The sequence below is a fragment of the Castor canadensis genome, chromosome 6, assembly GCF_047511655.1.
Source record: "Castor canadensis chromosome 6, mCasCan1.hap1v2, whole genome shotgun sequence".
Taxonomy (NCBI): domain Eukaryota; kingdom Metazoa; phylum Chordata; class Mammalia; order Rodentia; family Castoridae; genus Castor; species Castor canadensis.
The window spans coordinates 116371408-116389708 of NC_133391.1; the positions used below are offsets into that span (position 1 = coordinate 116371408).

The window sequence follows — 18301 nt, forward strand, 5'->3', positions numbered from 1 at the left end:
CTTTTGTGTATTAGTCTTCATTTCTCTAGAACTTTTTTTTTTCTCTCCAATGGGTAGCTTTGATTTTTTTTTTCATTTTTTTAATTTTTATTCACATGTGCATACATTGTTTGGGTAATATCTCCCCCACCCCCTCCCCCACCCTCTCCCTCCTTCCCAGCTCAGTTCTATGCAGGTCCTGTTCTGCCTTTATCACTAGTTTTGTTGAAGAAAATAGATAAGCCTAATAAGGAAGACAAAGCGTTTTTGCTAGTTGAGTTGAGGATAGCAATACAGAAATATTCCTAGCATTGCTTTCATGTACACCTGTTATGACCCATGTTGATTCATCTCTAACTGATCTTTACCCTGGTTACTAATCCCCTTCTCATGATAACTTCTGTTGCTCTAAGGTTTCTATATTAGCTCCTCTGGAGTGGGGACATCAAACGCTTTCATGTTTTGGGTTTTCTAGCTATTTCTGTATCACCCAAATGTGCTCTCCCCTTATCATGTGATCCAAGTCCAACCACTGCTGCATTTGCCCTGGATCTAAAGTCTGCATATGAGGGAGAACATACGATTTTTGGTCTTCTGAGCTTGGCTGACCTCACTCAGAATGATGTTCTCTAGTTCCATCCATTTACCTGCAAATGATAAGATTTCATTCTTCTTCATGCCTAAGTAAAATTCCATTGTGTACAAGTACCACATTTTCTTCCATTCATCAATAGTGGGGCATCTTGGTTGTTTCAATAACTTGGCTATTGTGAATAGCGCTGTAATAAACATGGGTGTGCAGATGCCTCTAGAGTAATCTGTATTGTATTTCTTTGGGTATAGCCCCAGGAGTGGGATTGCTGAATCATATGGCAGGTCTATGTTTAGATTTTTAAGGAGTCTCCAAATTTTTTTCCAGAGTGATCATACCAGCTTGCATTCCCAACAGCAGTGGATTAGGGTTCCTTTTTCCCCACATTGTTGCCAACACATGCTGTTTGTGGTGTTTTTGATGATGGCTTTTCTAACAGGGGTGAGGTGGAATCTTAGTGTGGTTTTGATTTGCATTTCCTTTATGGCTAGAGATGGTGAGCATTTTTTCATGTGTTTTTTGACCATTTGAATTTCTTCTTTTGAGAAAGTTCTATTAAGTTCAGTTGCCCATTTCTTAATTGGTTCATTGATTTTAGGAGAGTTTAGTTTCTTAAGTTCCCTGTATATTCTGGTTATCAGTCCCTTGTCTATTGTACAGCTGGCAAATATTTTCTCCCACTCTGTGGGTGGTCTCTTCAGTTTAGAGACCATTTTTTTTGTTGTGCAGAAGCTTTTTAATTTTATGAAGTCCCATTTGTCCATCCTTTCTCTTAGTTGCTGGGCTGCTGGGGTTCTATTGAGGAAGTCTTTGCCTATACCTATTAGTTCCAGAGTGTTTCCTGCTCCTTCCTTTAGTAACTTCAGAGTTTCAGGTCTGATATGTAGGTCCTTGATCCATTTTGAGTTGATACTAGTACAGGGTGATAGACATGGATCTAGTTTCAGTTTCTTGCAGGTGGATAACCACTTTTCCCAGCAATATTTGTTGAAGAGGCTGTCTTTTCTCCATCATATATTTTTGGCACCTTTGTCAAAAATGAGGTGGGTATAGTTGTGTGGATTCATATCTGGATCTTCTATTCTGTTCCACTGGTCTTCATGTCTGTTTTTATGCCAGTACCATGCTGTTTTTATTGCTATTGCTATGTATATAGTTTGAAGTCGGGTATTGTGATACCTCCAGCATTGCTTTTTTTGCTGAGTATTGCCTTGGCTATTCGCAGTCTCTTGTGTTTCCAAATGAACTTTAGAGTAGATTTTTCTATCTCTGTGATGAAAGTCATTGGGATTTTGATGGGAATTGCATTAAACATGTAGATTGCTTTCAGTAGTATAGCCATTTTTACTATGTTGATTCTACTGATCCATGAGCACGGGAGATCTTTCCATCTTCTGTAATCTTCCTCGATCTCTTTCTTCAGGAGTTTGTAATTCTCCTCGTAGAGTTCATTCACATTTTTTGTTAAATTTACTCCTAGGTATTTGATTTTTTGGGGGGCTATTGTGAATGGAATTGTTTCCATATATTCCTTCTCAGTTTGTTCGTTGTTGGTGTATAGAAAAGCTAATGATTTTTGTAGGTTGATTTTGTATCCTGCCACCTTACTGTATCTGTTTATGGTGTCTAAGAGTTTTTGGGTGGAGTTTTTTGGGTCTTTAAGGTATAGGATCATATCATGTGCAAATAAGGATATTTTGACAGTTTCTTTACCTATTTGTATTCCTTTTATTTCATCTTCTTGCCTAATTTCTCTGGCTAGGAATTCCAGTACTATGTTGAATAGGAGTGGGGATAGTGGGCACCCTTGTCTTGTTCCTGATTTTAGGGGCAATGGTTTCAGTTTTTCACCATTAAGTATGATGTTGGCTGTAGGTCTGTCATACATAGCCTTTACAATGTTGAGGTACATTCCTTCTATTCCTAGTTTTCTTAGCGCTTTTATCATGAAATGGTGTTGGATCTTGTCAAAGGCTTTTTCTGCATCTATTGAGATGATCAAGCAGTTTTTGTCTTTGCTTCTATTGATGTGCTGTATTACATTCATAGATTTGTGTATGTTGAACCATCCCTGCATCCCTGGGATGAAGCCGACTTGGTCATGGTGTATGATGTTTCTGATGTGTTGTTGGATTCAGTTTGTCATTATCTTATTAAGGATTTTTGCATCGATATTCATTAAGGAAATTGGCCTATAATTGTCCTTTTTGGAGGTGTCTTTGTCTGGTTTTGGGATAAGAGTAATATTGGCTTCATAGAATGAGTTAGGCAGTTTTCCTTCCCTTTCTATTTCATGGAACAGTTTAAGGAGGGTTGGTATCAGTTCTTCTTTAAAGGTCTGATAGAATTCAGCAGAGAATCCATCAGGTCCTGGACTTTTCTTTTTGAGGAGACTCTTGATTGCTGCTTCAATTTCATTTTGTGTTATAGATCTATTCAGGTGATTAATATCTTCTTGGTTCAGTTTTGGGTGGTTGTAAGTTTCTAGAAATCTGTCCATTTCTTCATGATTTTCAAATTTATTAGAGTTTAGGTTCTCAAAGTAGTCTCTGATGATTTCCTGGATTTCCGTGGTGTTTGTTATCTCCCCTTTTGCATTTCTGATTTTACTGATTTGGGTTTTTTCTCTCCACATTTTAGTCAGGTTTGCCAGGGGTCTGTTAATCTTACTTATTTTGTCAAAGAACCAGCTTTTTGTTTCATTGATTCTTTGTATGGTTTTTTTTTTGGTTTTTTTTTTTTTTTGGTTTCTAGTTCATTCATTTCAGCCCTTATTTTAATTATTTCTTTCCTTCTGCTTGTTTGGGATTTGCTTGTTCTTGTTTTTCTAGGAGTTTGAGCTGTAGTATTAGGCCATTGATTTGAGATTTTTTTTGTCCTTTTAGTGTATGCACTCATGGCTATAAACTTTCCTCTTAGGACTGCCTTTGCTGTGTCCCATAGGTTCTGGTAGGTCATGTTTTCATTTTCATTAACTTCCAGGAACCTTTTAATTTCCTCTTTTATTTCATCAATGACCCATTCATCATTGAGCAATATGTTGTTCAGCTTCCAATTCTTTACATGTTTTTTTACTGCTGTTTTTGTTGTTGATTTCTAGTTTTAATGTGTTAAAATCCATGGGATTATTTCTATTTTCTTATGTTTGCTGAGGCTTGCTTTGTGCCCTAAGATATGATCAATTTTTGAGAAGGTTCCATGGGCTGCTGAGAAGAATGTGTATTGTGCAGAAGTTGGATGAAATATTCTGTAGACATCAGCTAGGTCCATTTGATCTATGGTGTGGTTTAATTCTAGAATTTCTTTATTGACTTTTTGTTTGGATGACCTATCTATTGGTGATAGGGGAGTATTAAGGTCTCCCACTATCACTGTGTTGGAGTTTATATATGTTTTTAGGTCCTTCAGAGTTTGATGAAATTGGGTGCATTGACGTTAGGTGCATATAGGTTGATAATTGTTATTTCCTTTTGGTGTATTTCCCCTTTTATTAGTATGGAGTGTCCTTCTTTATCTCGTTTGCTCAATGTAGGTTTGAAATCTACTTTGTCCGAGATAAGTGTGGCTACTCCTGCCTGTTTTTGGGGACCATTAGCTTGGTGAATCTTCTTACAGCCTTTCACTTTCAGCCAGTGCTTATTTCTGTCAATGAGGTGGGTCTCCTGTAGGCAGCAGATTGTTGGATCTTCCTTTTTAATCCAGTTTGCCAGTCAGTGTCTTTTAATGGAGGAATTTAGTCCATTAACATTCAGTGTTATTATTGATAAGTACGTGGTGATCTCTGTCGTGTAATTGTCTTTGTTGATTAAGAGTTTGATTATGTGTAGCTGAAACAATGTTACTCTTTACCTTCTTGCCTTTTCTTCTCCTGTGGTTTGGTATTGCCTGCCCTTTCATGGTTTTGTTTGCTTTTATTATCTGTGTGCAGAATTCCTTGGAGAATCTTTTATAGTGGTGGCTTGGTGGTCATATATTGTTTTAATTTCTGCTTATCATGGAAGACTTTTATTGTTTCATCTATTTTTGAATGATAAAGGTTTGCTGGGTAAAATATCCTAGGATTGAAGTTATTTTCATTCAGTGCTTGGAAGATCTCACCCCATGCTCTTCTTGCTTTTAATGTTTCTGTTGGGAAGTCTGCTATGATTTTGATGGGTTTACCTTTGTATGTTACTTGTTTTTTCTCTCTTACAGCCTTCAATATTCTTTCTCTAGTCTCTGCATTTGTTGTTTTAATGATGATATGTTGTGAGGTAGTTCTATTTTGGTCAGGTCTGTTTGGTGTTCTGGCAGCTTCCTGTACCTGAATGGGCATACTTTTCTCTAGATTTGGGAAATATATTACGCATTCCTTTTGCTTGCCCCTCTTCTCCTTCAATGCCCATGATTCTCAGGTTTGGTCTTTTGATGGAGTCAGTGAGTTCCTGCATTTTCTTTTCATAGGTCTTGAGTTGTTTAATTAATAGTTCTTCAGTTTTTCCTTTAATTGCCATTTCATCTTCAAGTTCTGAGATTCTGTCTTCTGTTTGTTCTATTCTGCTGGAATGGCCTTCCATTTTGTTTTGTACTTCTGTTTCATTCTTTTTTCTGAGGTTTTCCATATCTTGGGTTACTTCCTCTTTAATATTGTCAATTTTTGACCTTAATTCATTTATCTCTCTGCTTATGGTGATCTTTGTTTCAGTTTGGTGTTTGTTTAGGGCTTCTATAATTTCATTTATTTGTTTCTGTTTTCTGATATTCTTGAGTTTTGTTGTCTTGGAATTTCTTGAATGCCTCCTGTACGTTTTGGTTGACCATGTCTAGTAGCATCTCTATGAAAGTCTCATTAATTACTTGTAGAATTTCTTCTTTCAGGGTGTTCTTGTGTTCTTCATTGGGTTCCTTGGTATAGTTTATCTTTGTTTTGTTGGAGTCTGGATCTGGGTATCCATTTTCTTCATTTAGCTCTAAATCCTGTACTACTTTATTTTGGGGGGAAGAATGGTTTCCATCCCTTTTTCTTCTTCCCATATTTCCACTAGGTACCGTTTCTGTCCCTGGACTATGTGTAATTTGGTATTTGCTGGGTTACAATATTAATAATAACAAAATCATTAGAAAAGGATAATAAAGAGAAAGAGAAGGGAAGATAAAAGGAAGAGAGAAGAGAGAAAAAAAGGAAAGAAAGGAAAAAGAAATGGGAGAAATGGTGGGTGATCAAAGAGCAAACCAGGCTGGCAAGCCCTTAAAGAAGGGAGAAAAAAAAAAATCACCAGTTCTGGAACAGTAGGATTGCAGGCTTAGTTGTTTTTACTTTAGTGTCCAGTCCAGTCTGTGAGTATCTCTTAGGCACGCTTGGAGCCCTCTAGTAGCAGCCCAGCCAGAGCCTGGTCCAGTGGTTATCTGGGCTGGCTCAGCACAGGGAGCGGGGTTCCTGGCAGGCTGGTGGGTGCGGCTGTCCCAGCGGGGTGGGGCTCCAGTTGTTCCACTGGAGCTGGAGCCAGGCCAGGCCTGATGGGCAGGGTGGGTTCTGGTCGTCCCACACGTGGCTGGGGCTCAGCAGGGCCTGAAGAGCAGTGGGCTGGGTGGGGTGGGGGGGAAGGGGTTGGGGGCAGGTATCCTTGGAAGCTGTGGGAGCAGCTCCAGGCTGGGGTCCCGGTGGTTGTGGGTCTGGGTGGCACGGCCAAGGAGCGGGTATTCTGGCGTGGTGTGGCCGGCCCGGCTGAGGGACGGGTATCCTGCCATGTGTGGGTCTGGAACAGAGCTGTGGCCTGGCACAGCCCAAGGGGCAGAGAGCCCGGCAGAATGGAGCAGCGCCTTTGTAGACCTACAGGGCGGGGATTTGGCTGTTCTCACATTAGATCGTGGTGTGGTGAAGCCTTCCACGATCTCAGTCTTCAGACTGCCTCCAGCTTCTCTGCAGGATTTCTGGGTCAGCTCACAGGTCTGCAGCTCTGTCTCCGTCACCATCTTGGATCCCTTCAGTCCTAGAACTCTTAACAATTAAAAAGAGAAGTAGCAACACGTATGAACTATTCATTCTTAATGTTAAAAAAAGGAAAAGGTTTCCATACATACCAAAATAGCTATGGAAGCATCAGGAGGAGGAAATTTCCTGGTAGAATGGTCCTGTTTCTGATTTCAGCCTCACACTTGCTATGAGGCAGAAAATAAATGTGATACAGGCCAATGTAATTCCATTTTCTAACAGAGTATGCTGTGGCTCTTCTGAGTTACAAAGTATCAGATACTTAACACTGGTTCTAGGTTCTGACCCAGCTACCATTGTGGCAAACAGCCCCACTCAGCATGGGCTTCAACAAACATTGTGAGCAGGAAGCAGCAGCACCACATCTCACACACTTCCTGTGGGCATGCCCTCCCCAGACAACTATGAGAGCCCACAGGTTCCACTTAGAGCCTACTCATGTGACCCAGAATGAACAGCCCACTGTGACAAACAGCTCAGTTCTTCCCCATATGAATTGTCCTAATACGCATTAGTCAATCTTATCTCTCAGAACAGAGTACCCTTGAGATCAGATAGATGGTTCAGTTTGATACCAAGTGGTAGACAATTTGGTGATACCCCCATCTTGGCTTTCCTCCTTCCATGAATTATCCCCCTTTTCCTATGCTTCTGCTTACCTGAATCCTGAATTTGCACTCCTTATGTAAACCTTGGTCTTGGGAGCCTAGACTGGTTTCCAGTAGCAAAGCCCAGCTATATGAACATACTAAGGCAAGTAAGAATGCTGTAATCAAGAATCCTGTAAACATAGTTTTAGCTTTAAGCTCCAGAAGTGTTAATATTGTCTAAAGCACTGAGTAATCAGTATTGGCCTAAGTTAACAAATTCAACATTGAAAACACTTTATAGAGTATATATTTTTTTTATTTTCATACAAAGAGTTACTCAAATTGGGGAGAAGGTAGTAGCAAGGTCAGTGGAAACTAGGAAACAGATGGAGGAAGCAAGACTGCCTAATACCTTATCTTGTGGATATGTCCCCTATTTTAAACATCCATTAAGTGGGCCGTTTATAATCAGTATGATACAAAAACATAAAACTAAATTCATGATAGAATAAATGGACTGAAATAGCTCATGAGTATACTACCAGCCTTGTAGATTTAGAGTCAGAATTTGAGAATGGAGAGCTTTAAACTATGAGTAGGTAGACATAAACAGAAAGATTAATACTTAATGTCACATTCATTTCATAACTTTCTTATTTTTTCTAAAAATAATGAGTGTTCATTGTGGAAAAAATTAGAATGTACCAAAAATTACAGAGAAAATTAAAGTCACCTATAATATCACCAAGAGATTAAAAAACATTGGTGTAAATACTTCTGGTCTTTTCTAAGTAATACATTACACTTAGCTGTGATTCAAAGCCACCACTCACTAAATTTCCAAACATACTGAAGAGATGGGAAAGTTCATGACTTCTGTACCATGCGTATGAGGGCAGGCATTCACGGGTGTTCTCCCTTCACTCCAGCCTCTGCAAGAGATATGTCCCGGATTTTCTACAGTAATATTAACATGCCCCCAGGCTCACAGCTACTAAGTGGAAAAACCAATTTCAAACACTCTCTCTCATCTTATTCTTGGTTTTCCCATATGCCACCAGACGGTTTTCACCATCAGTTTTGGATCTAAATGCATACTGGATTATGCTGTGCCATGGGTGCATCAAATGAAAAATGGAGAAGTTATGTATAACTTGTCTTAAGCTAAAACCAAAAGGAGTGTGTGACTTCAGGGCTTGGAAACCAAAAGGAGTGTGTGACTCCAGCTCTTTTTCATCTGCTACATGATGGAGCCTGTCACCACCATCTTCAGAGTTGAGGGGAAAATCAGTACTGCTGGAGAAAATTAACAGCAATAAGGAACTGAATTTCAAAGAACTGAATGCTGAGTAAAAAATCATTTACAGTTTCTTAAGGCATCTAAGAAACCACACATTTCTTGGAGCTTGAGTCAGTTTTGCTTTTGAATTGATGAATCTTTTCTGGAAAAGAACAGAATAACAATTAAGGTGAATAGCTAATATTTTTAAGCCCTTACTATTATTGTCAGGCAATATCACTCAGTTAATCCTACAACAGCCTTTTGAAGCAAAGAGTTTCTTTTTTTTTATTATTTCTTTTATTCATATGTGCATACAATGTTTTGGTCATTCCCCCCCTTCTCCCCACCCCCTCCCTTTTCCCCCCACCCCCTCGCTACCAGGCAGAAACTATTTTGCCCTTATCTCTAATTTTGTTGAAGAGAGTATAAGCAATAATAGGAAGGACCAAGGGTTTTTGCTAGTTGAGATAAGGATAGCTATACAGGGAGTTGACTCACATTAATTTCCTGTGCATGTGTGTTACATTCTAAATTAATTCTTCTCAAACTAACCTTTTCTCTAGTTCCTGGTCCCCTTCTCCTACTGGCCTCTGTCACTTTAAAGTTTGAAGCAGAGAGTTTATTCCTTCCCTAGTTCATGGGTGGGAGCCCTGGCATAGTGAGGTAACAAAACCTGCTGAAGCTCCAGAGCAGGGTCTGGGGGCGCCAGTTGTGTTTCAGAGCACAAATTCCACCATTGCCATGGTCTGCCTTGAGCTCTTATGTGAAATCTCCCTTAGGAAAGAATACATTTAAAGCTAAGGGAACCCCAGTGTAGTGAGGCTAACTTCCTGGAACATAGATGTCATCCAGGCACTATTTCTTATACCTACCACTACCTGAAATAATACTGGACCAGTGCTTGGATTCACTCATTTATGCACTGCACTCCAGGTGACACTGCTCCACTGAAATAATGGCAGGTGCAATAATTTACTTCAATGGCTGTCATTACATGAATTACAACACTTACCTTGTTTATAGAAGACTGCTCAGAGAAACTTCCCAGGCAATAATGATCACTGATTTGGAAAGAGCGCTTCCCCACCTCCACTCCCAGGACAGGGGATTGAACTAAGGGCCTTGCACTTGCTATGCAAGCACTCTACCACTTGAGTCATATACCCAGTCCCAGAGTGATTTTTTTTTAATAATAATCTCAGCTGGCAATTTAATAGTTATTTTCTCTCCACCTAGAGACAACACTGTCAAATACATTAACTTGCAGAGTTTCCCAACAGGGGCTCAAAATGTCAGGTATGGAGAACAATCCTATAAACAACCATAGAAGATGGTTTAGCATTTGTGTCTACCCCATCTACCCACACCCCCTCATAAACAAAGACAGTGCCACACTTTTTCAAATGCCCATAGGTAGGGGTGGTGATACCGAGAACCACAGGGCTAAAAACATGATCAGTGTGGACTGGGTCACTTGCCAGGAGAAGCTGCTGCTCACATACCAGCTCCTTCCTCAGCCAATGTTCTCCATAGGCCACAGCCAACACCAGCTGGGACTGCTGCTGCCCAGGTGGCTAGTTTGTCAACTGGCCCCTACTATTGCAGGAAGGAGGAGTTTCCGTCCATGGAACTGTGAGACTCACCAGCCAGCTCTGGAAAGCCTGCGCGCACCAGCTCTTTGTACAGGTGCTTGGCTGGGTCAGGCTGCGTCATCAGGGCACCGTGCAGCCAGATGAGCAGAGCCCTGTGGCCATGTTCACGGAAGCTTTTGTTTCCTGTGCCAAGGACAAGAGGTATGGGATGAAAAACCACAAGCTGCTGCTTCTTCCTAATGTGATCTCAATTCTAAGTTTTCTGTATCACCATGGCCGCACATCCGTTCCTCCCGACAGCTGTCATATGGAAAGGCCAGAGCTGCAGGGCAGCCTTTCCAGTCCGCTCACCATTCTGTCTTCTGATAACCAGCACCTGGATTCCACTGGCCCTTCCTGCACCTAATGTGCTGGCACGCACCCTCGGGAGCGGTTCTGGGACTAAAGAGCTGCGGCATCTGCCTGGTGTGACAGATGCTCTCCATGTTGCTGTCAGGCAGCATCAGGCGGTGCTGCCAGAGACCAGCACATCTCGGGGTCGAAGCGCATATGTCACTTGGGCATCTTGTCAAAATGCAGATCTAGGTCAGTGGGTCTGCTGTGGGATTTCCCAGAGCTGCTGCAGCTGGTGATCCATAAGTCACACTGGGCAGCAAGCATGAGCTGTCCTACGAGCCCCATGTCCAGGACAACCCTGTCAGGTAGTCGGGATATTCACTCTAACATTCACTGCAGACCTAACCTTGAGAGGGGCTGGGACGTGTCAGGGTACAGGCAGCTCACAGTTACAAACACATAGCACAAAGAGACTCCCTTACAGAAGCAGACAGTTGCCACAAAATAGCCTGGCTCTGGGGATGGGGCGTAATGTGGCTGTTAGAGAGACTCAAGATGTGTTCCTCACCTGGTGGAGATAAACGTCCTCCAGGCATGCCACAATGGTTTTTGTTTTGTGCTGCTGGGGATGGAGGCCAGGGCCTCACTCATACCACTCAGGCACTCTACCGCTGAGCTACACCCCAGTCCTACTCCATAAAGATTTGACTAAAATACTTTTAGACCCCCTTATCCTGCTTGGAAGTACTCTGAAGGTAAGTTTGCACATCATTTAGATCAAGACAGATTTCCAAAAGGCAGCTCAACTTTCCTAAAGACTTCACAGAACACTATATGCCTAATCAGCTTCAAAGGAGCAAGCTTAACCAAGTGACACAGAAGAGATCTTATCCAAAACTAGTTCACATGAAAATGTATCCTTATTAAACTCCCATAGTTTGTGCATATGTGGTTTAATAAGCATGTGCTCACAGGGCTATAGTTCTGCCATCTAACTCACAGGATGCATCATTGCAAATCCATCCCTGGGCATCTTCCTATACCAGGATGTCCCAGGAAGAAAGTGCTCATAATAGAAAGCTTGGCCAAAGCCAGGCACCTATGGCTCATGCCTGTAACCCTAGCAACTCAGGAGGCAGAGATCAGGAGAATCACAGTTCAAAGTCAGCCCGGGGAAATAGTTTACAAGATCCTATCTCGAAAAAAATCAGTCACCAAAAAGGGCTGGTGGAGTGGCTCAAGGTGTAGACCCTAAGTTCAAAACCCCAGTACCACAAAAAAAAAGAAAAAGAAAGAAAGAAAGCCTTGCCAGGGCCAAGCATGGTATTACACCTGTAATACCAGCACTGCGAGGCTAAGGCAGAAGGATTGTGAGTTGAAAAAAGAAAGGAAGGGAGGTAAGGAGGAAGGGAGGGAAGCTTTGCCAAGACAATGCTTGCTTCATTTTTAAAGCTGATTAGTTGATTAAGGCTAAGCAAACTTGCTGTATTTCTTAGGTCTTGGTCAAATCATAAAAATAGGAAAGCTAAGGAATTCAGCTGACATGACAGTGAGTCTGGCTGAAGAGATCCCACTAAGTGTAACCTAGCCAAGTGAACCCTCTGAGTCTGTACCCAACCTGCCCCGTGTCTCTCATGCAACAGCCAAATTCTCCCCAAGGCCATGTCCTCCTCCCCCTGGCTAGAGAGATTCTTCCTGGAATGAAAGCCCTCCTAAGCAATGAGCTGTTGGTGGGAATGCAAATTAGTGCAGCCACCATGGAAATCAATATGGAGGTTCTGCAAAAAAACTAAAACTAGGGGCTGGTGCAATGGCGCAAGTGGTAGTACTCCTGCAAGCATGAGGCCCTGAGTTCAAACCCCAGTAACCCTCCAAAAAATTGGGAAAAAAACCCAGAAAAACCACATGATCTTGCTATATCACTCCTGGGTATATACCAGGAATCGAAGTCAGCATAAACAGATATCTGCACACTCATGTTTATCACAACACTATTCACAATAGCCAAGCTGTGGACTCAGTATAGGTACCCATCACATGTTGAATGGATAAAGCAAATGTGGTGCTTATACTCTATCAGGTATTATTTTATCATTCAACCATACAGAAAAATGAAATTGTACTTTGCAGGAAAACTGATGGAACTGGAAATTATCAGGTTAAGCAAAATAAGTCAGATTGAGAAAGACCAGTATTTCATGGTCTCCCTCATATGCAGAATCTAGACCTAAAAAAATGAATGACACAGGTGTAAAACAGAGACTGTTTGGAGGTAGGAACCAGCAGGAGAGGAGAGGACAAAAGGAGAGGGGGAAAGGGGAGTGAGTATGATCACAGGTACTTTATTTGCACGTATGGCAATAGAATAATAAGACCATTTAAAGTTGTTTAAAAAGTTGGAGGTATGGCTCAACTGCCTGGCAAGCACAAGACCCTGAGTTCAACCCCAATACTGCCAAAAAAAAAGTGTAAGAAGAGGTGGGGATAAGAAAGAGTACCAGAAGGTTGGCAAAGTGGCTTAAGTGGTAGAGCGCCTGCCTCGCATGAGGCCCTGAGTTCAAACCCCAGTACCTCCACCAAAAAAACAGAGTAATAGAGGGGATGAATTTGGTCAAAATACACTATACACATATAAGTAAATATCACAATGAAACCACTTTGTACAATTAATATTCACTAATAAAAATGATAATAATAAAGTGAGCCTTTTGACTACAGGATAAGCCTGTTCGCCTCAGACAATCAAGGGACACCAGGAAAGAAATCAGGCTAGCTTCCTAGTGGCACACTGACTTAGAGCCCTGTCTTTCCTTGGTGCCTGTTCATTCCTTCCTTTTTCAGCTGACACCTACCTTTTCACTGTGTGTCAATAAAAGCAGTCATCCTTTACAACCAAAGTTTACTACAGAGTGCCATGTATGTTCACTTTCTGCAGAATTCCCAGCTGCTTCTGCAGGCCAAAACTACCTGTCCTTCTCAGGGGCCCTTGGACCTTGCTTCTTGTTGTGGGCACCAGGCCCTAGCTGGGGTTATAGGAGAACTGCTGCTCCCAACACTGAGGGCCTCCTGCCCATAGATTCTGGTCCGCACCCACCTGACCACTGCTGCTCGATGGCTCTGATCTGGTCATCTGTGAAGTCCCATGAGCGGGCCAGCCTCTGCCACTCATTGACTTTCAGCTGATGGTAAGCCAAGTTCCAGAGGAGCATTCGGATATGCCTGGTCCCCAGACTGTGGTCTTGCTTGAATGTCAGCGTACCTGCTGAGGGGTCCTGGGTGCTCTTCCCATGCTCCTAAACCGAAAAATAACTGTACCAAATTATTTCAGGCATGTTTGCTTATTTCAGAGTATTTGTGCTTCTCAGTTATAATTGCTAAGGTGTTTTCAGTATCACCTGTGATGGGAGCTAGGCAGAGGGCTGAGAACCATGGCTTGGATGTTGATGAGGACTCACATCCTAGACTGCTGACATTAACAGAATGGGTTGTGACATACATCAGCATCTTGCTGACCTGCAGCCCCCCAGAATCCACAGAAAATAACAGCCCCAGTGTGACCATCCAAGGCCAATCCCCCTCCCCACCCCACTTTTGGGAGGAATTGTTGATACATAGCCCAGTCTGTGATAGTTAACGACACATAACCCAGTTTTCCAGGACCAACCACTCCCATCTCTGCAGACCCCATTAAAAGCCTAAGGTCTCAGGACCTCCAGTGCAGTGCTCCTTCTTGAGCCTGTCCACCCTCCCACCAGAAGGTGCACTTTTGCTTTGCTGTCTCTTTGTTGTGCATTGATAAATCTGCCCCAACCCTTACATAGGCACAGCAGCTACAGTCCCTCGTGTTCAGCTTCCCACTGCACTTATAATTAGCAGTTATTAGTGTTAGCTTCTTGCTTCTCCTACTTGCTTGTCTTGGTAAATTCTTTCACCAATCCACAGCACCAAAATCCCTAACAATCTGTCATGGATCACTTTTTGTCACCCAAGATGGAAGCAAATATTTGAAATAAAAAAAGTTTGAGTACAGGCTGAGTGTGGTGGTACACATCTATAATCCTCTCTACTCTGGAAGCAGGAGGATCTTGAGTTTGAGGTCAGCTTAGGCAAAGTTAGATTGACCCTATCTCAAAATCAAAAGTACAAAAAAGAAGGGGGTGGGATGTTAGAGCACTTGCCTAGAATGTGAGAGGCCCTGAGTTCAATCCCCAGTAACACACACACACACACACACACACACACACACACACACACACACAAGCTTGAGTACTGTGAGATGGAAAATGTGAGAGATTTTGCAATGTTTTGCCCCATTCTTCTGCCTGATATTTGCCTACCACAAAAGAGAACAGAGGACTGTCATGGCAAAGGAATGTCATGACAATAAACATATTTTAATGGTCTTATTTTCAGCTTCTATCCCCTTTTTTCTTTGGAGTATATGATTTTCATGTACCAAAGCTTTAGTTTGACCAGGTATGGTAGTGCACACTTGTAACCCTAACTATTCAGGAGGTAGAGGTTGGGAGGATTGTGGTTCAAGGTAAGCCTGGGCAAAAAGTTAGCAAGGCTTCACTCATCTCAACCAACACACCAAGCATTGTGGTTCCGTCTAAGGAGGCATATGAAGGAGAATCGAGGTCTTGAAGCCAGCCCTGGCCAAACCGGGAGATGCCATCTGAAAAATAACTGAAGCAAAGAAGTGCTGGTGATATGGCTCATGTGACAGTGCATTTGCTGCACTGCATTAATTAGACGCCATGGCTGGGCCCTCCTGTTCCTTCTGTTTTCTGGTGTGAGTAAGGGAAAGGATCAAGGAAGGGGTAGGGAAAAATGCGGCCAAGGGAGGTGAGAGAACAGAAGTGGACAGATTTTTGTTTTAAAACACTGCAGCCGCCATCAGTTTAACAGCACTTTGCTAAGGCTGGTGTCCCATTTTCTGGCTTTTCAAAGCTTCCTTTGTATCTTCTGCAGAATCAAACCAAGAAAAAATCTCAGAGGAAAAGCTGATGTCCTGGGCTCCTATGGCTGCATGTTATACATACACCATTAGGGCTTCAGATAATCCCTGCCGGAGGATGCAAACCTGTTAAGCACATGCAAAACGCAGGGTCTGCCAAAAGGACTAGGACTTCCTGTCTATTCTCCTCTCCTTTTTCTTGTGACTTCTACATTTGTCTTTCATTATTTAAAAATGAATCTTACTGAAGGATATTGTGTACAGAAGCTGGGAGTTAATGCTGGGGCAGGAAACAGAAAAGTAGGTCAAGGTTCCCTGGTTTGCACAACTGGGCTCCTCAGTCCACATGGAGCAGCCCACACCCCTTAGGGCATCAGTGACCTTCCCCTAGGAAGCTCAGCAAACCCCTGGGAAGCCTAGCCAGAAGCTGGCATAGGAGTGGGAGGATTGCATCACTCATAATTGTTTAAGAGTCTGCAGAATGCGAGGTCTTCCCCAACCCAGCCCCAGTGTGATTTTCACAGTGCTTGGTATCCAGGAACCCTAAGAGGTATGGGGAGGGTGGGGGGGGCTGTGGACACAAGCTTTGTCTCCTTATTCCAACAGTGAAGAGCCCAACAAGATCAAAACTCCATACACCACAAAGCAAAGAGAAGAGGGCAAGATGAGTCTCTATCTGTCTTTGCACTGTAGCACTTTGGCTTCCTAGAGAAACTTGCAGGCCTTATGCATTCCAGGACTGGGTGGGGTGAACCTTCAGGCTTCCATAGGAAAGGAAGAGGATTTGGAAAGCTCAGGTCTTTTCCAACAGAAGCATTAAATAGCTGATCTGCCAAAGCATGGAACTAGCTGCAGGAATAATATGAGCCAAAATTGGGAGAGATTAAATTTGTATAAGCCAGATTTTACGAAGCTGTCTTTGCCTCGGACCCACTGATGTATGATTGGGTAGATATACTTTTTAAATAGATATTTAATTTAGATAAAAAGATATGTGCAGGTAGATAATGTATCCTATAGCTACAAAAATAGATAATGGATATTAAGAGAAGAAATTTAAATTATCTTTTTAATCTTTTTATTAGGAGTCATTTTATATTAGGTCAGGATATAAACTTGTTTGATAAACAAAAAAAATTGTAATATTAACAATATTAAGTGTATTTGGTAAAAACAGTAAAGCTATATATTTAAAAACAAGTTTTCCTGCTTTCACAGACCTCAGGATTCCAGCTGTCACCAGGGTTAATAACTCTTAGCATTTCTGGGGCCTCCTTCAGCTATAGTGATGTATTATATATGGTTTTCAAAGTTTATCTAACTCTTCCATCTTAATGATTTGTTAGGAGAAAGGGTTTATTCACTTCGTGGAAAAGTAATTTATTCTCATCTAGCCAAAAGAATCTATAAAGGCTGCCAGGTATTAAAAACAGAACCAATGAAGATTTCTAGTTTCAAAGAAAATGTGGAAACAGTTTACAGAGCAAGAGAAAAAGTGGAACTTGGTAGAGTAATCTTTAATAAAATACAGTAATGATTTAAGAAAACATGCATAAGGAAAGAAAACAGGAAGAGAGCCAGGCACTGTGGTTTGCGCCTGCAATCCTCGCTACCTGGGAGGCTGAGATCTGGAGGATGGTGGTTCAAGTACCAAAACACTTGTAAGACTTGATGTAGTGGTGCATGCCCGGCATCCCAAGCTACAAGGGAGGCTGCGATTGCAAGGATTGTGCTTCTAGGCCAGGCCAAGCAAAAAAAGTTCGCAAGACCTCATTTCAACAGAAAAACAAAACAAAAACAAAAAACCAGTATGGTAGTGTGTGCCTGTCATCTCAGCCACAGTGGGAAGGATAAAATAGGACGATCACAGCACAGGCCAGCCTTGACAGCAAGGGAGAACCTGTTTCCAAAATAACTAGAGTGAAAAGAGCTGGAGGCTTGGCTCAAGCAGAACAAAATAAATAAATAAATAAAAAGGGAAAACAAGAAGCAAGGGACATAAGAGGGGCAGAGATTAAACGGAGAATTCTACTTAAAGAAATTGTTTTTTTGTTGTTGTTCTACAGGCAAGAATAGTTGCAAGGAAGATGGCCTTTAAAAGAGTTCATACACTGTCTCGGGCCACATGGTGTTTTTATCAACAGGGACCACATATCTACGACAGTCACTATCCCACGTAGCCTAGGTGTGTAGTGGTTATGAAATCAACGCTTGTGTAAGTACACTCTGTGATGTTCACACCAGGATCACAAAGCCTAATGACGCGTTTCTCAGAAGTGTCCTTGCCATCAAGCAATGCGTGACTATAAATACCCAACTACTCAGCCACTGGGACAGCACTGGGAGAAGCAGACCGTGAACATTTTTGCTTTAAGGACTCCAAGGCCTTCCCCAGGATTGAGCAATGGACAGCAATCCAGGTCTGCAGTTCCTTGCAGAAGACCCCCTGGGCAATGAGGACCTGCGTTCTGGCCAGACACATCAGCCCCAAGGGGTAGCCATGCACGTCGGTTGGAAACCACACATCACTAGCAATGAGGATGGTGTGTTGTAAGGATGCCCTGCTGGAGGGCACAGACTTGACTCTTGGAGGGAAGGGCAGTCTATTAAATCTATTAAGCAGGAGCGGCAGATATCAGAGGAATATAATGAAAGAAAGGCAAAAAATGATCTAGAGGCAAGATTTTTTGTGCTCTCAGGTGAAGAAGTTTCACAAGTGTCACAGATCACTGAAAGCCAGCATAGGAGAGCAGTGAAAACTGCACAGCTCTAAGGAGCTGCTTTGCTATTCATTACAGCTTTCAGGAACAGACGATGGCCAGAGACCACAGGGCAGAGGGCACAGCCAAGAGTCAGCCACAGGGGTGGCATGCTAGGCCCAGTGGAGCCGACGTGGATGGGGCTGCTCAGCCCACCTGAACCCCACATTCCCAGCTCTGACTGCAAATGAAAAGGAGAGATGAGAGGGGCTGCCTACTCCTTGAAGCCAGACAGACAGG

The 18301-nt window shown here is 42.4% G+C and overlaps 1 protein-coding gene across 3 annotated transcripts in view; it reads right to left on the reverse strand.

Annotated features, from left to right (window-relative positions):
• Positions 1-6160: 6160 nt before the first annotated feature.
• Ankdd1b (ankyrin repeat and death domain containing 1B) overlaps positions 6161-18301 on the reverse strand; it is a 67965-nt gene continuing 55824 nt past the window's right edge. The window contains exons 13-16 of one of the 3 annotated variants that reach the window (XM_074077267.1): positions 13437-13635; positions 10058-10189; positions 6632-8574; positions 6161-6548 (exon numbers count right to left, since the gene is read on the reverse strand). In XM_074077267.1, coding sequence (XP_073933368.1) covers positions 8513-8574; positions 10058-10189; positions 13437-13635 — 393 coding nt within the window. In that variant the 3' untranslated portion in view covers positions 6161-6548; positions 6632-8512. The remainder of the gene's footprint in view (positions 6549-6631; positions 8575-10057; positions 10190-13436; positions 13636-18301) is intronic. The other 2 variants (XM_074077266.1, XM_074077265.1) reach the window with 2 other exon arrangements.